This window comes from Meles meles, chromosome 12, assembly GCF_922984935.1.
Source record: "Meles meles chromosome 12, mMelMel3.1 paternal haplotype, whole genome shotgun sequence".
NCBI lineage: Eukaryota > Metazoa > Chordata > Mammalia > Carnivora > Mustelidae > Meles > Meles meles.
Genome location: NC_060077.1, coordinates 48,203,294 through 48,225,875, shown reverse-complemented (window position 1 = coordinate 48,225,875; position 22,582 = coordinate 48,203,294). Strand labels below are relative to the sequence as shown.

Below are 22,582 nucleotides of genomic sequence, written 5' to 3'. Positions count from 1 at the left end.
ACCCACTAGATACCATGCGTGGTGCCGTGTACTGGGGAGACTACGGTGAATGGAGTTCCCATCGTCTCTGACTTCAAAGAGCTCAGAGTTTACTGAGGAATAAAGACAAACAAGAAATTGTAGTACAGTGACAAGAGCTGTCAGCAGGGAAGTAATAAATGCTACTAGAAGCTTCCCAGAGGAAATGACTTCTAAGCTAATACAGAAGCAATCTTCTGCTCCAGGGGTGGAGTTCTGCTCTGGGACTGCGATGCCTCAGGAGAGGGTAACTGACGGGCCGGATAGCCACTCCCCACACTGTAGCTGTCCCCACGGGTGCAGGCCCTGTGTTCCCGATATTCCCAACTGAAGATTCAGAACACAGCTTGTCCCAAGAGCAGTTGGGAAGTAGAGTGTTTTGATGCTGTGGTATCATGAACATGGGCCTGTGGTCCTGCCCCATAATGAATAAGATGGCCTTTGGGGGTTAGCCTGGGGCACCAGCCATCATAATAGTCCACATAACCTCAGCAACCTGAGAATTCAGAGAGGACCAACCTGGAAAGAGGAGGCATAAGACCAGGTTTCTAGAACTATATGGATGACACACGGAACAGCAATGTGATTGGTCAAAAGTTGACTACATGGTTTGAGGATATAAGGTTTGTTTTTAGTGATAAAGGTTACACATGGGAACTATAACTCAGGAAGCTTATTGATAAAGTATAGCTTCTTAGATCTCCTCCTCCTGACCGTAGAGGATCCTCTGGCTGCCTGGCAGCCTGCTCACCTAGCATCAGTAACCCACGTGGAACAGCCCCGTCATTCCTGAGTATGCTCCAAGACTAGAAGATGCTGACATCTGTCTACTGGGAGCATTTCTGTGCAGGGCCAGGCATTAGGCCTGTATGGTGTCTCTTCCTGCAGGAACTAATAGTAGAATTCCAAGGCCCGAGGGGCCTCTGGTCTACAGGAACACAGCATAGTCATCTGCCCAATTCAGTACAGCATCAGCATCAAGGGTCCCTTGTGGTGGGCTGGGGGGCAGCAACAGGACATGCTGTGCAGCAGACCATTTGTGGCAAACATAATTCCCAGCAACTCTGTGCATAACTCCAGACAAGTGAAGTCCCAGCTAGCACGTGCGGGCCAAAGAGCAGGACCCAACCAAGAAGGTAGGGACTTCAGGAGTTTCACCTAGGATCAGGGTCCCAGATAAAGCATAGGGCTTCCAGATGTGGCTCTGGGAGGAAAAAATATGTGAGACAAGTAACATCTGCATCTAAGCCCTCTCCTCTATTCTGGGTGCCTTTCTACCCTTTAACTGCCTCCCCTGAAATTCCGAGAACGTCCCGTGATTCATCTGTAACAACAGTTCTCAGTATGGTTTGTGGACCCCTGAGGGCCTGTAAGACCCTTTCAAGAGGTCTAAGAAGTCAAAACAATACACGTAGTAATATAAAGATGTCATCTGCCCTTTTCACTGTGCTGACATTTGCTCTAACAGTGTAGAAGCACAGTAAAAACTTGCTTCTAATGGTGCTTCTAACATTTGCTCTAACTTCTACAGCAAATGGTGCTTCTAACATTTGCTCTAACAGTGGCTGAAACTAGTGGCCCCTGACACCTGCCAGCAGGGGTATAAACTATACCGGCAAATTATTTTACACAACCTTGTGAGTTACTTTACAGATTTTGTAAATTATTTCACACACATACCAGTTTTACTTAAGAACATCTTTGATGAAGCCGTGAACAATTTCAATTTTATTAAACCTGGACCCTTGTTACACATCTTTTTAATATTCTATGTAAGGCAATGGGAAGTAGGCATCTGGCCTTCCTGCTCTCTGCTCATGTGCATGGTTATCTCAGGGACATCATTAGAATAGCAAAGTGAGCCAGGTGCCTTTTCACGGAGCGCCATTTTTACTTTGAAGAACCACTGGTATCCGCCACGTGAGCCTGACGGCTTCTTAAACTCACAGGCTTTTCTGATGAATTGGCGCTAATATTAACAAAGGTGATCTTTGGAGATTGTATGACCCCATGTGTCCACATCTAGATAATCTGCATAACTCATTGAACTAATATTTTCCAATCGGCTGGTGTGTGATGTTACAAATCATACATGGGGGAAAACACCACCTGTAGATAGGTAGATGTATGGATTTTTCATGTAAAAAGTCCATTGGTGTGGTTTCAGAGTCCACGCTGCAGTTACCTTTAAGAAACTATCCCTTGTTTAGTATGAGCGTAGCATCAAAGAACAGTATCTCCAATGATCTGAAAAGGCTATTAAAATCTTTCCTTCCTTTTCCAACTACCTATCTGTGCCAAACTGAACTTCCTTTATATGCTTTAATCAAAACAACGTATCACGATAGCTTGGATACAAAAGCAGATAAGAAAATTCAAATGTTTCCGATTAAGCTACACATTCAACAGAGAGGCAGATCTATTAAACAATGCTACTCTTATCCCTAGCTTTTTTGTTTTTGAAAATGTGGTTGTTTTTCATGTTATTTATGGTACCCTGTAGTGCATTTATGATTTTTAATGAATTAAGGGGTTTTTTAATGTTCTTCCTTTCATTTCTAAGAAGTTAAAAGCAAAAACTTATTGGGATCTTCATTAATTTTTAAGAGTGTAAAAAGGTCCTGAGCCCAAAAGTTTGAGAACCACTGCCCCATTACATTTATTTCATGGGATAAGGATTCACTCATGAAATAAATGTGTAAGCAATGTGTCTCAACAGCATGATGAGAAGAAAGGCCATTCAGTGAAACCCTAGTGTCAGGAGGGACGTGGTGGCCACAGAAGCTGTTCTGTGTTCCAGGTATTTCTTATTCTCTAAATGTTTCTTAACTCTGTTTTCTCAACAGATACCTGTCCTTAGTCTCAAGTCCCTAGTGGACACACTGCCCCATACTAATTAAATATAAAGTATCAATTTTAACATTACCAGTATTTATTGAGCATATACTAGATGTACCAGGGATTGGGCTGGAAATGAGGATACGATGATTAATCATACATGGACGCTGGCCTCCAGGAGATCAATGTACTAGAGATATGGCTTAGAAAGAAAAATAACTCTGATGATGAGATGAGAAAATAACAGATGATATTTATATAATTAAAGGAGACCTTTAAAGCCTTAAAATAAGAGTGAGTCCAGTAGGGTTTTTCGTCAGCAGAGGAGCAAGTGGAGTCAGAGGCCCTGCTTTGGAGAGCCTAAAACCATCCCAACTGTGGGAATTCACTAATGTCTATCTTACCTTCTTCCAGGCCAATGAACTTCCAGCAGAACTAACCAAAAATGAGCGTATACTGCGTCTCCTCCGAAGTAAAGAAGGACATAGGAAGAGCTAACTTCATTCCATATTCAACTCAAAGATAGAAACCCTAATCACATTGTCCAAAAAGAAATTCCTTTTCAAATAGTGTTGGAAATTCCTTGAAGCAAGGAAATGCCCGGAATGTCCACCCTGGGTCCCTGACCAAGGGGAGCTGGGCTCTGTGCCCCGAGTCAAGAACAGAAAGGCTCAGGGACCCCTTACCCTCACATGAACTTCTCACGCTGGCCTTTAACCCCACCGCTGTGGGGGCTGGCAGATTCGTGGAGTCCCCAGAAACTCATTTTAAACCACACTAAGTTGGGTCTCTCGGTTAAACTCTTAGAGTTAAACCATGGAAGAGGTTTAAACAAGATGACAAAAGCCTTTAAAAGACTGAAAGTCTGGGGCGCCTGGGTGGCTCAGTGGGTTAAAGCCTCTGCCTTCGGCTCAGGTCATGATCCCAGTGTCCTGGGATCGAGCCCCGCATCGGGCTCTCTGCACCTCAGGGAGCCTGCTTCCTCCTCTCTCTCTGCCTGCCTCTCTGCCTGCTTGTGCTCTCTGTCTCTCAAATAAATAAATAAAATCTTTAAAAAAAAAAAAAAAAAGACTGAAAGTCTGATCTTCAGTGAATCAAAGCACTTCTGCTTTCGCATTAATTGTAAGTGTGCTAAAAGATATGGCTCCCTTGTATTTTACACATAGCTGTATGTTATTCCAGTGTAAAATGTTTTCTTCTACCCAAAGATCGTAACCATGTTGATCTGGAAGCAATGATGTATAAAGTCACATTAAAGAGCCACTTCTGACATTCCATGATGTGATTTTCCAAGATGGACTATTGAACTATAAAAAAGACAGATTGTTGATTTGTGAGGTGATCCTCGTCTCATTCCTAACACTTGAAAAAAAAATCATTTTTACCTAGAATCAATATTGTAGGTATGGTAGGATGTACGTGGCAAATTTGGAAACTCAGAAAATTATAGGAAATCTAGGCTTTATCTTTTTGAACTTTTATTTTGGTTCTCTTGTTGGGAATCTGCTTCCCATGCCATAACTAGGTAGACTTAATAAGCTGTGCAATCCTGTTGCTTGACACAATGACTTTGAGGTCCTTGGATGAAATGTCATATGCGAGTACAATATGTTGCTATTCTATTGCAGGGGTATAAGCAATAAAAGACTGTCATTAGTATTTAATAATGTTCATCTATGCATGTTCTTGAGCTGATTGATTTCAAAAAAGAAACCCAAGTTTTACTGAATTATTCCTTGAAGAAAAACTTATGTTTAATGTATTTTATAATCAATGGTGTCTAAATGCTTCAGCCAGTGCCTAATTGCACACACACACAAATTAGACCATCTTTCTATAATCTACCATAATAAACGCTGATGATATTTCTATTATTTAAATACTTCTTTAGTTTTCTTTTCACATTCTGGTCTGGTTTCCAGCCAATGTTCTGTGTAAAGACATGTTAAGATGGAAGGAAATGCAATCCTCCAATTTTTTTTTTAACCAGCTTGCAGTGGTACTCACTAAAAGCGTTGTCTTTAAGTCAGTAAATGATGGAATATAATTCTTGAAATTAGAGGATATTCCCTTAAAGTTTGTTGTGATCAATAAAATAATCAATCAGCACAAATCAGCTTACTTTAATTAATGTCACAAGCAAAGGCAGTAATGGGCAAACCCCAGAGTCCCCAGATATGTCTAAGCCTAACTATGCAACAAGTCTGCAATCTAATTTCGGAATAAAAAATTAGAAAGTTCTGTCTGTATTGCTAAAATATCTGGATAGAAACCTTTTAGTAGCTAAAAAGCAGTGCCAATTTCCTCACTGACTTCCTTTTACTTAGCAAAATAATACAAATACACTTTTCCCCATGGGAATTTCATAAAACTGTGTTCATTTTAAAGGGGAAGAGAGTGTGGCCTTAAATCCTTTCTATTTTTCCCCCTTTGTTAGCCCTTAGGACAAAACAGGTTGCTCATCACTGATATAAATCAAAACAGTATTATGGACACTGATAACAAAGTTCCAAAAGACAAAATGGGTTGAAATCACAAACTCAATGTTTTCACTAAGATGTGTTGTCCTTGACCTTTGTTTTAAGTGGGAAATGTTCTTGATCAATTTTAGGGCCATAAAAATGAATCTAGTAGCTTCAACAATACTTAATGGAGGTTTTCCTACTATAGGTAAGAGGTCTCTAGCTTAGAAGGATCACATTTGGTCTGGATGAGATTATGACATTATCCGTAGCAGGGAAGATGATTATAACTGCTCACCAGGGACTGAACAAAAAGTCTGTTATTTGAGGTAAAATTGCATTTATTTGGCACACAGGTAGATGGTTCTTAACTTTTATGATTCTTATTTTATGTTAATCTAATTGACAATTCAAAGAGCTCTGCATCCTAAGACAGAACTAGCAGTTCCTATGCAAATCATTTGTTAACTGAACTATAAAAGTTTTCATTACATCCATTTGTTTGATGACATATTCCATGTTATAATTCAAAATAAAGTTAATGTACTACCCAACTTATCTTTGCTGCTTGTTCTGTCTGTTTTTAATCAGAAGTTAGTTATTTCTATGTGATTTTTAATAGCATGGAATTTCAAAGTGAATAATTCAGCTTTGTCAATAAATACATTGATATTTGGAAGCCTGGGTAGATCTTTAAGCTATATGATTTCATTGTTTTAACTGTGGAGAACTTTTATAATGATCCCACAAGGTCAGACAAAAAGTCTTGGGAGAGTCATGGAAGATACTGAAAACAGAAACTTTGACTTGTACACTGTGATGATTCGATATCTGTAGGCATTGTGGAAGGATTTCCCCCCATCTAGTTAACACACCCAATAATATATAATATATATTATATATTATATAATTAAATTATATATTAATCTATATTATTAAATTATATATTAAATTATATTAAATATTAAATTATATTATAATAAATTATATATTAAAATATTAAATTATATTAAATATATAAATATATTTATATATTATATAAATTATTAAATTGTATTAAATATATAAATATATTTATATATTTTATTATATATAATATATAATAAATGCAAATATATTATATATAAAATATAATATATATAAAATATATAATATTATATTATTATATATAATATTTCTATATAAATATATATTTTATATATTTTTTTTTTTAAATATTTTGAGGTAGAGGGATGCCTAGCTGGCTCAGTCCGTAGAGCATGTGACTTCTGACCTGAGGGTTGAATCTGAACCCCACTTTGGGTGTAGAGATTACTTTAACACTTTAAAAAAATTTTTTTTAATTAAAGAAAAATTAAAATTTAGAGGTAGAGCTAATGGTAATTGGTGATTAATTGAACATAGAGATCAAGGAAAAGAGGGTTAGGATTAAACCAAGATGTGGCAGGGGACCCTAGGACCTTCCCTAGGTTGGGTGATTTGCTAGAAAGACTCACAGGGCTCATCATGGGGTCATATTCATGGCTAGGCTTACAGAAAAGGGATATATAAGAAAATCAGCAAAGGGAAAGAGAAATAGAAGATGGAGGGAACCAGGTGCAATTTTGCAAGTGTCGTCTTCCAGTGGATTCTCGCAGGGGGAGCTCAGTTGCTCTCGCAATGAGACATGGCAACATTGACAGTGCTGTCTACTGGGGAAGCTCGTTAAAGACTCGCCCAGGCTTTCAGCTGGGAGCTGGTCACATTGGTATCCTCTGTCTAGCATTTACCAAAATCCCAGACTTTCAGAAGGAAAACAGGCATTCAGCATAAAACACATTGCTGGGTACAAACAGGTTAGGCACCGTGAGCCGTTGTCAGTAAGGAAAGGCTTTTAGATCAGTGTAGGGAACTGTTTACTTGGCAAGTCCCCAGATGCCAGCCAATGGTCAATCTTGTAAGCAAAACTTTCTAACATTAGTAGTCTTAGGTCTGTTATGTTAATTCTTTTCCACTCCCAAGGTTTACATGGTGGATGGTGACGGTAACTGGGTGAGAAAGAAGGAAGCAGAACTGGGGTGGGGACAGAGAGAGCGCCTCTGAACAGGCTCAGTTTAAAGAATGTGTGAAACAGGGCGCCTGGGTGGCTCAGTGGGTTAAGCCGCTGCCTTCGGCTCAGGTCATGATCTCAGGGTCCTGGGATCGAGTCCCGCATCGGGCTCTCTGCTCAGCGGGGAGCCTGCTTCCCTCTCTCTCTCTCTCTGCCTGCCTCTCTGTCTACTTGTGATCTCTCTCTGTCAAATAAATAAATAAAATCTTTAAGAAAAAAAAAAAAAAAAAAGAATGTGTGAAACAGATTCCAGAAGGCAGTTGGAAGCAGCAGCTTGATGTTTAGGACAAGACGGTTTCTACTGATTCAGGCATCAGGTATGTAGAAGTGATGGTCAAAGTCGGGGTGGGGTGGTGAATGAGGTCCCCAGGGAGACTCGGGAGAGGGGAAAACCTGAGAAGTGATTTTGAAGGATAAAGTGCAGTCAGCCTAGGAAATGAGGTGAAAGGGACAAAAGCAGGAAGTGAAACACTTATCAAGGGAGGAGAAAGTCAAAGGCGGCCAGGAGGGTGGGCGACAAACCCCATGCGGTGTGACCATGTCACACAAGGCCTGGCAAATTCCAGACTCCTGCTCCACCAACTTTGCCCTTGGTGAGTTTGTTCAGCCATCCAGAACTCCAGCCCTGAGATGCAGTCAAATGCTCTACCACTGAGCTATATCCCTTCTAGCCCTGAGTTGGAAAAGACAAGGATGGCAACTGGTTAGGACCTGGAGCTAATGTTAAATGAAAATAAATGGTTGTCTAGAAATGATTCTAGTTGTGATAGGTAGAACTGTATTTGGGAAGCCCAGCCCAACATTTTCTAGGAACCGCTGGCATCTATCAGAAAGCACTGTCTCTACTTTGTCACCGAGAAAGGAAGTACGGACATACCTCAAAGATATTTAGGTCTGGCTCCAGATCGCACTGACAAAGTGAGTATCACAACAAAGCGAGTCACGTGAATTGTTTTGTGCATATAAAAGCTATGTTTACATTACACAGTGGTCTCTTAAGTGTGCAATAGCTTTATATCCTTAAAAACAATGTAGGTGCCTTATTTAAAATACAGTTTATTATTAAAAACTGCTAACTAGCATCTATCTGAGCTCTTGCCGGGGGAGGGTCTTGCCTCCATGCGTCTGGCTGCTGGCCGACCGCGGTGGTGGTTGCTGGAGGTTGGGGCGGCTGCAGCAGTTTCTTCAAGTAAGACGACAGTGACGTTTGCTGCTCTGATGCTTCCTTTCACGAATGATTTCTCTGTAGCGAGTGATGTTGTTGGGTAGTATTTTACCAACGGGACTTCTTTCAAAACTGGAGTCAGTCTTCTCCAGCCCTGTTGCTGCTTGATCAGCTAAGTTTATGTAACATTCTAAATCCTTTGCTGTCATTGCCATGTCCACAGTACAGAACCAACTCCTCATCCATTCAAGTTTGACCATGAACTTGCAGCCTTGCACCCACATCTTCAGGCTCCACTTCTAATGCTGCTTCTCTTGCTGTTTCCAGCACATCTACAGTGACTTCCTCCACGGACATCTGGAACCCCTCAGACTCACCCACTGGGGTTGAAGTCAACTTCTTCCAAACTCCTGTTAATGTTGATATTTTGACCTCTTCCCACGAATCACAAATGTTCTTAATAGCATTTACGATGATGAATCCTAACTAATGATGTACTTGTATGGTAACTAACAATTAAATAAATAAATAAATAAATAAATAAATAAATAAATAAAATGTTCATGAAATGTACACCTGAAAGCAACATAACCCTGTACGTTAACTATACTGGAATTAAAATGAAAAACAATAAAAAATAAAAACAACAACAACAAAAATAGAATGGTGAATCCTTTCCAGAAGTTTTTCAATATACTTTGTCCAGAACTATCAGAGGGAATCACTATCTGTGGAAAGTATAGCCTCATGAAATATATTTCTTCAATAATAAGACTTAAAACTCAAAATGACTCCTTAAGCCATGGGCTGCAGAATGGATATTGTGTTAACAGGCATGTGAACCACATTCATCTTGTTACAGAACCAATGTGTGTCTGCTCTTTGGTGAGTTATAGACAGAAACCACACCCGGTGGGGCTCCCTCACAAAGTCTTCTTACCTTTAATTATACAAGCAAGGAGATCATGTGGAATGACTTTCCAAACCGGGTTGAGCAGATTCATTTTATGAGGGGGGGAGGGAGTGGAATATTCAGAGGATATTTTAACATTATAATAAAGATGACAAAGCCGAGGTAACTTGGAAGGGCACTTTCTGATTCACCTGAGCAGGCATGGGATCTGCTCAAATGTTTCTCTTCCTGTTCCAGCAATTTGTTGGTTAGTTTCTAAAAGAATGAAATTGATAGTTAGAAGCTTCTAGGAGTTTCCTGAGTCTGGCGGAAACAGGGGTCATGCCAGTGACAATCTCATGGTCCGTCAGAGCTCTTGGGTGACCAGGTGATTTGCCGATGAACAGTAATATTTTTAAAGGAAACTTTTTTTTCTTTTTTTTCCTCAGAGCAGTAGATCTCAACAGCACACTTAAAATATACAATAACTATGTTGTAAACATAGTTTACAGGATTTGCTGTTCCATTTCTAGAGCCCAGACAGAGTGATTTAGCATAATTCTTTAGAGCCCTACAATTGTCAGAATGGTCAATGACATTGGCTTCCACTTAAAGTCACCAGCTGCCCTGAGACAGTCAGCCTGTCCTTTGGACTTGGAAGCCAGGCATTGACTGTTCCTGTCTAGCCATCAAAGTCCCAGATATCATCTTCTAATATAAGAATGTTTCATCTACATTGAAAATCTATTTAGTGTAGTCACCTTCGTTAATGACCTTCGATCATCTGCAGCTTCTCCATCCACACTTGCTGCCTCACCTTGCACTGTGACGTCACAGAGGCAGCTTCTTGCCTTAAACCTCATGAACCACCTTGTGCCAGCTTCAGACTTTTCTTCTGCAGCTTCCTCACCTCTCTCAGCCTTCCCAGAACTGAAGAGAGTCAGAGCCTGGCTCTGGATGAGGCTTTGGCTTAAGGGAATGTTGTGGCTGGTTTGATCTTCTATCCAGACCACTCAGGCTTTCTCTGTATCAGCAATAAGGCGACTTCACTTTCTTATCATTCTTATCATTCATGTGTTCACGGAGGTAGTACTTTTTATTTCCTTGGAGAATTTTTCCCATTCACAGCTTGGCTAGCTGGTACAAGAGACCTCACTTCCAACCTTTCAGTTTTCAACATCCCTTCCTCGCTAAGTTTAATCATTTCTAGCTTTTGGTTTAAAGTGAGAGACACGTGACTCTTCCTTTCACTTAACCACTTAGAGGCCACTGTAGGATTATGAATTGGCCTAATTTCAATATTGTTGTGTCTCAGGGACTAGGGAGGCCCGAGAAGAGGGAGTGGGAGGGGGGATGGCAGGTGTGTGGCGGAGTCAGAACACACTAGAACGCACGACATCTATCAGTCAAGTTCACTGCCTCATATGAGAGAGCAATTCATGGGGCCCTAGTTACAATAGCAGCACCAAAGATCACTGATTGCAGATCACCATGACAGATAGCGTAACAGTGCAAGAGTTTGGAATATCGCAAGCATTATGAAATTGTGACACAGAGACACTGATGAGGGAGCAGAAGGCTGGCTGAGGACAAAGCAGAAGCTGGTACCTTACACCCCTTCTCCCTGCCACCTCGTGACAGTGTGACATCCCTCAGGCACCCCCGGCTGCCTGAAAAGAAAACCAAATAGCTAACTTGCAGAGATCACAAGTCTGCAAGACCGGAGTCTCCCTTGGTTTACAAATGTCCTAGTGATTAACAACAAAGAAGCTATCTTATCAATAGCCTAACTTCCAGAGGCAAGCAACTCTGTTCCTAAAGCTCTAACACCACCCTCCCCTCCATAAAACTGAAGGAGGCTGAGATGAAAGGAAATATAAATAAGTTAAATTTCTTCTAAACCTAAAGCTCATTGACGAGGATGTGTGATAGGAGGAATATGACATTCCACCAGGAAACTCCCAACTATCTTCATGTTAGTGCCTTGTTAGAGGAAAACAGCCTTGGCTTGACAATAACCAGGCCTCTAGTATCCTGACAGTCTTCTTTGCCGTGACAGCCCTTCTGAACACCCCCTTTGTCCTCACCTACCCAGCTCCTGTGTATATAATCTCTACTCCTCAGGATATCGGAGCCCCAGCTCTTCCTGCCCACAGGTCCTGTCCCCGTGCTTTAATAAACCACCATTTTGCACCAAAGATGTCTCAAGAATTCTTTCTTTCTTTTTTTTTTTTTAAAGATTTTATTTATTTATTTGACAGATAGAGATCACAAGTAGGGAGAGAGGCAGGCAGAGAGAGAGAGAGAGGAAGAAGCAGGCTCCCTGCCAAGCAGAGAGCCCGATGCGGGACTCGATCCCAGGACCCTGAGATCATGACCTGAGCTGAAGGCAGCAGCCTAAACCATTGAGCCACCCAGGCGCCCCAAGATTTCTTTCTTGATCATTGGCTCTGGACCTCACCTATGTTCTAGAACTTCATCAACACAAAGTGAACAAATGTTGGAAAAATGGTGCCGGTAGACTTACTTGACGTGGGGTTGCCACAGACCTTCAATTTGTTAAAAAAAAATGCAGTATCTGCAAAGCACAATAAAGCGAAGCACAATAAAGTGAGGTGTTCCTGCACCTGGTGCCACACCCTAGAGATGCAAGATGGGTGTGGTTGCAGCCTCTATGGGCCTATGAGTTAATGTTTTTATTACCTTCCTGGAAAAATGAGAGAAACTACATTTATTTCTACTGGTCAATTGGTTTAGTGAGCGTTATTTCACTGTGAGGAGATGCTAAAAAAAATCAGTGCATAGAACCTGCAGGCCCTGCTGTAATAAGCCAACAATATTAGGATTTCTCATGCCTTTGTCCAATGTCAGCTCAGGCTCTTGTACTCACCTGTGCTTCAAAATATGGGGAACAACAGGCAAGAAAACAAGTTATGTGCTCTCTAGAAAAAAAGTGGAAACATTTATTCCACATTCCACTGGCTGACGGCCCAGCTCGTGTCTGTAGCCTGTTTAATGTACCAAACACAGTGAGATCAACCATGGCTGAGACAGGTGTTTCTCCCGACTCTCCAACTAGACTTAGCCCTCAGTTACATAACTGATGCATTAGTGGGTCTGGAAAGTCTTAGAATCTTTTCCTGTTGGCCTCGCCCTTAGTTTTAGTAATACTTTAAGATGATTGTAAAATATATCTGAAGGCAGGCTTTTACCAGTTGAAGGAAGCTAATGAAAGATCTTGGGTCTTGGATGCCTTGTCCACTTTGTCTCTGATGACAAAGAATTCCTTCTCCCCACCCCGCTGTCCTCTGTCCTCCCTTCACTAGGATTTCACCTTTGGATTTTTAACAAGGGAAATGCTGCTATTGCTCTCACTTTCCCATGGTTGAACTTTTAAGACTAGCCCTAGGAAGAAAGTCTTCAGGGCACCTGGCTGGCTCGGTTGACTAAGTGACTGCTTTTGGCTCAGGTCATGATCCTGGATACCCAGGATTGTGTCCCAGCAGGAAGTCTGCTTCTCCCTCTGACCCTCCTTCCCCTCATGCTCTCTTTCTTTCTCTCACTCTCTCTCAAATAAATAAATGAAATCTTAAAAAGAAACAAAGTCTTCAGTTTATAGGAGTTGGACTCCTATTTTAGGAAAGATCAGACCCCAAACACCTCAGGTGAAGGGAATAGTGTCGTGTGACTGAATCCTACAGAGAGGGGAATGCCAGAGTGAGACAGTGACAGCCAAGTTTCAAGTGACTCCTGCGTTGGTAGGAACCTCTCTGAGTCGAAGTCACATGCAGCCCACGGCTGGATGGACACTCAAGTGTCCTCGCCAGAGAGGCTGTTTTACTGTAAGTAACCCCCCATTTCTGAGTCAGTCCTAACCACTGGCATCAAAGTCATGAGTGATAGTCATGTCAGCTGTTTTAAATGAGGATGTCTATAAAATTGGGTTTAAGTATGGAGCTTTAAAAGGCTCTTGCAGAATCCAAAACAACTGAGTGCACATTTCAAACAAAAGACATGTTCAAAGCAAGTTTATTTATAACAGCTTAAACTGGGAACACCCCCAAATGTTTGCCATGGTATTTTTACACCATGGGATACTACTCAGCAATAAAAAATGGTGAGTTAGTACTCTGAGCAATGGGGATGAGTATCATACCTACTCATCTGACAAGGCTGAGTGAAAGAAACCTGACCCAGAGACTGTGATTCCATGTACTTGAAGTTGAGCTGGCAAAATGATTTATAGTGAGAGAAGTTGGAACTGTGGCTACCTCTTGGTTGGAGGGGGGTGATGGTGTTGACTGGGAAAAGGCCTAAGGAAGCCTTTGCAGTGCTGAAAATGTGTGTTGTTTTTTTTTAAGATTTTTATTTATTTATTTGACAGACAGAACAAGTAGGCAGAGAGGCAGGCAGGGAGAGAGGAGGGAAGCAGGCTCCCTGCTGAGCAGAGAGCCTTTAACCCACTGAGCCACCCAGGTGCCCTGCTGAAAATGTTCTATAGCCTTCCTCTGCGTGATGGCTACGTGGATTTGTGGTAACTTGCCTCCAAGAAGGTCTCCTATGCTCTCCTCCTTTTTCTGGAGTCAGTGCTAGCTGCTGGTCCTGGACCTTCCTTTTTTTTTTTCTTTTCGTTTCTTTCTTTTTTTTTCAAGGCAGTCCATCAGCATAAGTTACAATGCCTGTGAATGCCTGGGAAGTTCTATGACATTAGCTCCAAAAAGGGACCAACTTCTCCCTCAGGCCCAGTAGACACAGTGCCTAGGGCCCCTGATACTTTTAAGTTCACACAGAAATGTTCTAATTTCTATTTCTTTTAAAATTAGAAGAAACATAAGAATGTAATGATAGGAATACGTAATAATGAAGCCAGCCTGTATTATATTTGTCTTTATACCTTATAGTTGCAAAATGTGCTTTTTAAAAAACTAACATATAATTATTATATGTATAATTATTAACATATAATAATTTTGCCCAGGGGGCAAAATGTGCTTTTAAGTGGTTGTTTTGGAAGGAGGAAGGGGCACCCAAAAGCGAAGATGCCTACAACCCACAAAAGTCGGAATACAGTCCTGAGTAACAGGAGGGGTGCTATGGGCTGAATCGTGCTCCCCCACCCCCAGATTCATAAGTGTTTAAGCCGCCCAGTCTGTGGTATTTTGTTCTGGCAGCCTGAGCTAAAACAAAGGGAAAAGGTGAATAAAGTAAAGCGAAGAAAGGCTGGGGCCATCAGCATGGGCTCAGATACCCCCAGGTGAAGTCAGTTTCCTGGTACACCAAAGGCCCAGCTCTGTCTTCATTTCCTGTTATTGAACTTCACTCTTCATATTAGAAACCAGGCAAATTCGCAACCTGTGCCATAGTTAGGTATTCTTTTTTCTTTGCCCACTTATATCATGGCCTATTTTGAAGTTTCCAAATCAGCAGGGGGACAAAAAGTTTCTATATTGGAAGGATTCAAAGGCATTTTGTTGTAATAAAATTTTATTAACATGAACATCCTGTTCAAAGTGCATGCCGAATCTAGAAGATGAGGTACAGTCGATGTTATTCAATGAGGTAACCCACGGAAGGGTTAAAGAACATGTTTTATGGAGGACAGTGTGATCATCTGGGTCGAATACACTAAGAGGTCAAGTGAGATGACAGCAAAGGGCTTGTCATTAGATGCGGCAACACAAAAACCAACGATAACTTTAACAAAAACAGGTATCCCTGTGATTATCCAGGCTTTGTGGGGAAGAGTGGAGCTGGCCCCTTACATCACTCCTTACAGCAAAATAATTCCAGATCACGATTTCCATGGAATTATTAAAGGTCTAGAGGAAAATATGGAATAATTTCTTATTATGTTACAAACTAGTAAATAAGTAAAAGTACCTGCAACATATATGCTAGGCAAACAGGTTAATTTTCTTAGTAAATAGAGAACCTTTACAAGTCAATATGAAAAAGAAAATAATAGAAAATAAAAAACAGACAAAGAAAGAAATCATTTATAAATGTACAAAGATTTTTTTTTTTAAGATTTTATTTATTTGACGGGCAGAGATCACAAGTGGGCTGAGAGGCAGACAGAGAGAGAGGAGGAAGCAGGCTCCCTGCTGAGCAGAGAGTATGATTTGGGGCTTGATCCCAGGCCCCCAGGATCACAATCTGAGCTGAAGGCAGAGGCTTTAACCCACTGAGCCACCAGGCGCCCCAAATGTACAAAGATTCTTAATCTCACTTATAATTAATTTCTCTTATAATTAATAAAATACAAATTAAAGCATCACCACTTTTAAAAATAAGAAATAAAATAAGTAGGGGTGCCTTTGGCTCAGGTCATGATCCCAGGGTCCTAGGATCCAGCCCCATGTCAGGCTCCCTGCTCAGCAGGAAGCCTGCTTCTCCCTTTCCCTCTGCTCCTCTTCCCAGCTCCTGCGCTCAAACTCTTTCTGTTTCTGTGTCAAATAAATAAATGAAATCTTTAAAAAATAAAATAATAAATAATAATGTAAGGACCTATTTTAGCCAGAACACTTCCATCCAGGTTAAACAATAACCTGGTTGTTTAACCCTTAAACTGTCCCTAGGGGACAGTTAAACTTCCCCCAGGGGACTTAGTTAAAAACAAGTCAGGGAAACCAGTCCCAGGTAACAAAGCCCAAATACAAGGGTGGGTCAGGCCAGGTGGCGACATCCGATTAGTTGGGGGGCGCATACGGTCTCCCTAGTTACCAAGGAGTATGGGCCTGGGAGCCTTTTGGGCACAATTCTGACCAAGGTGATAGGCTAATTCAAGTATCTACTAGGGTAAATTATAATTTAATTGGTCACTTATGTATGACCTGACATGACTGGGCAGCTTTCTCTGTGTTACAATTTCACTGGCCACCTGTGCGTGGCCAGGACCAACCACTTGGCCTTTGCCCTTAAAAGTTAGTCTGTGAAGCAGAGAAAGGTCGCCCTCTCTTGTAAGAGATGCGGCCCAGAACGTTCGGTTTGATTCTTGATGCTTGGCGCGAAATAAAGCTTTGCTTGACCTTCGCTTTGTATCAGTCTCGCTCCTTTAATCACGGACCCATTATTGGGGAACCTAACAAAATAAGGAAAATCACAGACGTCATTTTTCACCTATCAGAATGGCAAACAGGGAGGTGGGAATCAGGCACCTCCACATGTTGTTAGCAAAGGAGGAAATTGCAATCTCTTTAGAGGGCAATTTAGCCAGAACGAAAATTGGACATTTCCTTTGAGTCAATAATTTTTTCCAACAGTCCTACATGTACATGATTGCAAGGATTTAGGCACAAGGATGTTCATTGCATTATTGTTTCCAGTAACCAAAGTGACAAACTAAATGTCCAAAAGCATACTGATTATGTAATAGATCAAAACTACTAACTTGAGTATTTCTAGACTTCCCCTTCCATCAGCAAGGTAAAGAGAATTTTGCTTGGGGTCAACTTTTCCATCTCTCTCCTTATGATAAACGTTCAATAGCTTTTAGATTTTTGTGATACAGTATCACGAGGAAAGCAGTGGACACAGATGCAAAGCTTTGTTTGTGGAATCCAGACACGCGCAGGAATGTGAGGAAGCATACAGAAGAAAGAAGGTGAATTTTTGCAGTATTACTGGTGCCATACAAACCCTTCATATATACCAGAAATGCAATTTGAGACTTGAGTAATTTTGAAGTATTGCTGGTTGGTGAACTATATTTTACTGACTTAGGTACTGCCCTGAGACTGCCCTCCATCACTCTGGCTTCAGGAATGTTATATACACATAATAAAGTCCTACAGAGCTAGTAGAGGAAGTGAGGTGGAAAAAGCATATTGTTAAATGTGAAAAAAAAAAAGCAAGCTTCATACTGTGTACAGTATGTCCCACTTATTTTAAAAGTCCATATGTTATATTCACATATATGCTTTCAGATGCAGAGTCTTCCAAAGATGTTTCTGCCTATGTATAAAGATGTGTGTCTAATAATTTCATTTTCCCTCTTATTTTCTCCTTTACTATTATGCAGTCAACATTCAATGGTGTTGGGGTGCCTGGGTGGCTCAGTGGGTTAAGCCTCTGCCTTCAGCTCAGGTCATGATCCCAGAGTCCTGGGATGGAGCCCGCTTCCCTTCCTCTCTCTCTGCCTGCCTCTCTGCCTACTTGTGATCTCTATCTTTCAAAAAAAAAAAATTCAATGGTGTTTATAATGATAGCGGTATTAAATATTACCTAAACTAACAAAAAATCTCTTCTAGGATCTCAACCGTGTTAAAACAATTTTTACCGAAAGAAAAAATACACCACAGTGTAACATACCCATGATGGAATTATAAAGCGTTTTTTATTCTGTCCGTAAACTTTTGTGTATTTTCAAAGTTTCTACTATAAGTATGAATTACTTTATCAACAACAACAAAAAAACCCAAAACACATTTTATTTTTAAAATATTTCCTAGGTGTTTGGGTATTTTTGAAGTCGTGCAAAAGAACTAGAAAAAAAAATGGCTAAAGGTCTTTTTGTTATGGTTTTGGTGAATAGTGAACATAATGTGTGAGGCCTCAAAATTTCTGCCCATCCCAGAAACGTCTCATATTTCCTTTACTCAAGTAAATTATTTAGTGAAGACTTTTTTTTTTCTTTTTTCCATTAGGACTTGGCTAAAATGGGAAGGGTAACTAATCCTCCAGAATCCCAGGAATCCATTAGAGCAGTTAAGCTTAGAATTTGAGTGTGCATTGGAACCACCTGGAGGGCTTGTTAAAACTCAAAGAGCTGGCTCATTCCAGGGTTTCTGATTCAGTGGGTGCAGGCAGTTCTAACAAATTCCCAGGTGATGCGCAGATTGCTGCTCAGTGACAACAGTTTGAGTCCCTGCAGAACTCACTACTTCATCTCAAATGAATCACCTGGGGCCAGAGAGTGCACAGTTGGCGGAGTGCCAGGAAGCCCTCCCTGTAGGATCGGGGATTGAAGGTCTGGAGGAAAACCCTATAGTCTCAACGCCCAGGCAGCTTGGTGGACATCCTAGGGCGGAGGAGGTGAGGAGGCAAGACAGTACGGAAAGCAGACGCGTTGTAAGCGACGCTGGAACTATCATCTGCATCACGGTCCCACCTAGGACTGGGTTTGATCATTGTTACAGACCAATATTTAGTCTTTTCATTGTAAACTGGCTTCCACGTTGGGAAAAGAGATCCTTACTTACATTTCCTTAACTTCAGAATGATAATGACTGAGGCTTTTGAGCGATCTCAATAATGGAAATCTGAGGGAAAGTGTTACTAGAAATGCATATAATAAAAAATAAGCGCCAGAGCAAAACATAATATGCGCAAGGCTCAAAAATGAAGACGCTTCTTTGTCTTTGTGTTTCCCGACTTCACCTGGAAATTAAGAACGGACTCTGGTCCCACCTCTGGGTTAACCTTGCGGACAGATGGGGGGTTTCAGTTGGGGTGGGGGTCTTCTCCCGCCGACTGGTCCAAAGCCACACTACGCGCAGCTCCGCCAGCGGGTGGCGCAGTTCCAGCACTTTTGCAAGCGTCGCCCGAGAGGTCACCCAGCGGAGATTGGTTGGCTCGGGAGCACCGCCCACCGCCATGCTCCGCCCCTCGCGCTCCGGGGTAAGCACACCATCAGGCCACCGCCCGCCCCCGCCCGGGGCGTAACTGAAGCCCGGGCGCGGAGTGGCGGAGTCTGGGGCGGAGAATTCGCTTGGAGTGCTAACCCCGGCCGACATCAATACCTACTCCGCTGAGGAGTGGGATCGGAATTGGGAAAACAATCTCCAAGCGCTCGCATTTGCTAAAACCCTCTCGCCCACCGTCCCCCGTCCGGGAAAGACAAAAAAAGGGGAAAAGAGTTAAAACATCAAAGCCACACATCTTCGGCACAACTCCAGCAGTATCCTCCCCAGCCGGATTCCAGAAGTTCGGCTGCCCCAGTCTGGGATCCCTACAGTAAGTCGCACTCCCAAAACCGCAGGGCCGCGAAACGTAGAACTGACCCTGCAGAGAAAGCCCCGCCAAAGGGGCGCTGCCCAGTCAGGCCCCGCCCCCGCCCCGCCTTCCCCGGGTCGGCCCCGCCCCAGAAAGGGTCCCGGGCGTCCCGTCAGCGGCACCGCCCAGAAAGGGGAGGAGCCGACGACGCCTTCCTCTTTCCTGCTCTACGCTCGTAGTCAGCCGCCGGCGTCTGCTCCCTCCCTAGGCTGGCACTGCATCCTCAGGCAGCCCTGCGCGCTGAGCCGGGGCGAGCCCAGCCGAGTCCCGCCGCTGTCCGCAGCCCGGCACCGCGGCAGCATGACCGCGCGCGGCCCAGCGCTCGGCCTCCTCCTGCTGCTGCTCTGTCCCGCGCAGGTGAGCGGACGTCCGCGACCCACGAGGGCTCTGGGGGGAATGAGGCGGGGGCACGAGGCGGCGAGGGCCGGCGCGGGTCCAGCTGGTCCTGGGGAAGTTGGTTCAGCGATGGAACCCCTCGCGCACCCCCACCCCCACCCCCGCTCCGGATTCTTTCCCTGGCCGCGCGCTCTTCTCTCTGGTCTGGAAGAGGGGGCAACTGGAAGCAGCTTGCTTGATCTCTTGAGCTCATTCCAGCTGCGGTCACCTAATTCCTGGGTTTAGGATGTGCAATCACGGGGAAGGACGAAAGCGGGTAGAGAGGAGGAGGGATCCTATTTATTTAACCTGCCTGTAAAAAAAAAAAAAAAAAATCTGGCTACCTGCGCACGAACTCTTTCTGAATTTGTTTAGAATATTCTACCACTTTATTCCCCCTTTTTCTCTCCTGGATATGGTGCGGGTGAGGGTGGGAGGGTGAAGAAGGGAAACAAATTGCCAAGTGCCAAATTGAAACAGCCCTAAGTAACTCAGCTTGGTTTTATTGACAGCGCGAGTTACTTGTCATTAACTCTCTTTTACAATTTAGAAACTGAGACCCAGCAGAGGGTAATTGAGTTTCTCCTCGTCACAGTATTAGCTAGCTGCAGAGTGGGGCCTAGAGCTTAGTGGCCTAACTCCCTGGGTCAGCTTTTCCTTGGTTCAAGTAGCCTAGGGCATGAATGCCTCACTCTGCTGTTTATTATTACATAAGTTTCAGGTGCACAGCTTTGTAATTTAACATCTGTGTACACTACAAATGTATCATAGTCTACTTACTATTCATCACCCTACAGTTGACCCTTCACCCATTTTGCCCATTCCCCAAACCCCTTCCCCTCTAGTCTGTTATCTGGATCTGTGAGTTTGGTTTGGTTTGGTTTGTTAGATTCCACATATCAGTGAAATCACCTGTATTTGTCTTTCTCTATCTAACTTATTTTACTTAGCATAATCCCCTCAAGGTCCATCCGTGTTGTTGCAAATAGCAAGATCTCGTTCTTTTTTTTTTTATAGCGGATTGGTATTCCATTGTATAAATAAATATATCACATCTTTATTCATTCATCTGTCAGTGGACATTTAGGTTGTTTACGTACCTTGATTATTGTGAATAATGCTGCTGTGAATGTAGGGGTGCATATATCTTTTCAAATTAGTGTTTTCATTTTCTTCGTGTAACTGTTCAGGGGTAGAATATCTAGGTCATAAGGTATTTCTATTCTTTATTTTTTGAGGAGTCACATAGTCTTTTCCACCATGGTTGTACCAATTTACAGTCCCACCAACAGTATACAAGTGCTTCCCTTTCTCCACACCCTCACTAACTCTTGTCATTTCTCGTCTCTTTGATAATATCCATTGTAACAGGTGCAGGGTGATCCTTCATTGTGATTTTGATTTGCATTTCCCTAATAGTGATCTTGAGCATGAGCATCTTTTCACGTAGCTATTGTATTGTCTTGTGTGCTATCTGTATGTCTTTGAGGAAATGTCTTTTCAGATCTTCTGCCCATTTTTTAATTGGGTTTTTTTGTTGGTGATGTTGAGTTGTATGGTTCTTTATATATTTTTGGTTATCAACCCTTTATCAGGTATATGGTTTGCAAATATGTTCTATTCGGTAGGTTGCCTTTTCATTTTGATATTAGTTTTTGCTGTGCAGAAGCTTTTTAGTTTGGTGTAGTCCCACTTCTTTTTTTTTTTTTTTTCATTTCTCTTTTTTTTGGAGTCAGTTCCATTAAGACTGATGTCCAGAAGATTAACACCTGTTTTCTTCTAGGAATTTTATGGTTTCAGGTCTTCTAGTCAAGTCTTTAGTACATTTTGAAATAATTTTTGTGAATGGTGTAAGAGAGTCGTCCAGTTTGCCCAACATGTTATTGAAAAGACTGTCCTTTCTCTATCGTAAGTTCTTGGCTTATTTGTTGTAGATTAATTGTCCATACCTGTGTGGGTTTATTTCTGGGCTCTCAATTCTATTCCATTGATCTGTGTATCTTTTCTTATACCAGTACCGTGCTACTTTGATTACTATAGCTTTGTAACATAGTTTGAAATGAGGGAGTGTGAGATCTCCTGTCTTGTTCTTCTAAGATTGCTTTGGCTTTTGTGGTTCCACATAAATTTTAGAATTATTTGTTCCTGTTTTCTGAAGTGTGCCTTTGGAATTTTGATAGGCATTTCACTGAATCTGTAGATTGCTTTAGGTGATAGGGACATTTTAACAGTATTCTTCCAATTCATGAGCACAGAATTGTCTTTCCATTTCTTTGTGTCTTCGTCAGTTTCTTACATCAGTGTCTTACAGTTTTCACCTCGTTGGTTAAATTTATTCCAGATGTTTTTTTTCTTTTTGATGTAATTTGAAATGGAATTATTTTCTTACTTTCTCTTTATGATGCTTCATTGTTGGTGTGGGGAAACGCCACAGATTTTTGTGTACTGCTTTTGTATTCTGCGATGTTCCTGAATTCATGTATCATATCATCTGCAAATTGTGACAGTTTAACTTTTTCCTTTCTGATTTGGATGCCTTTATTTTGCCTAATTGCCATGGCTAGGACTTCCAGTACTGTATTGAATAAAAGGGACAAGAATAGGCATCCTGTTCTCTGATGAAGAACTTTCAGCTTTTCCCCATTGAGTATGATCTTAGCTGTAGGATTGTCATGATGGCCTTTATTACGTTGAAGTGTGTTCCTTCTATATCCACTTTGTTGAGATTATCCATCATAAGTGAATGTTGA

General features: G+C 41.9%; 2 protein-coding genes across 2 annotated transcripts in view; both read left to right on the top strand.

Annotated features, from left to right (window-relative positions):
* ANKRD29 (ankyrin repeat domain 29) overlaps positions 1-3,718 on the top strand; it is a 53,088-nt gene extending 49,370 nt beyond the window's left edge. The window contains exon 10 of the mRNA XM_046026026.1: positions 3,271-3,718. Coding sequence (XP_045881982.1) covers positions 3,271-3,354 — 84 coding nt within the window. The 3' untranslated portion in view covers positions 3,355-3,718. The remainder of the gene's footprint in view (positions 1-3,270) is intronic.
* A 15,177-nt stretch (positions 3,719-18,895) lies between these two features.
* Positions 18,896-22,582, top strand: part of NPC1 (NPC intracellular cholesterol transporter 1) — a 50,566-nt gene continuing 46,879 nt past the window's right edge. Inside the window, exons 1-3 of the mRNA XM_046024352.1 lie at positions 18,896-19,082; positions 19,302-19,418; positions 19,666-19,814. Coding sequence (XP_045880308.1) covers positions 18,896-19,082; positions 19,302-19,418; positions 19,666-19,814 — 453 coding nt within the window. The remainder of the gene's footprint in view (positions 19,083-19,301; positions 19,419-19,665; positions 19,815-22,582) is intronic.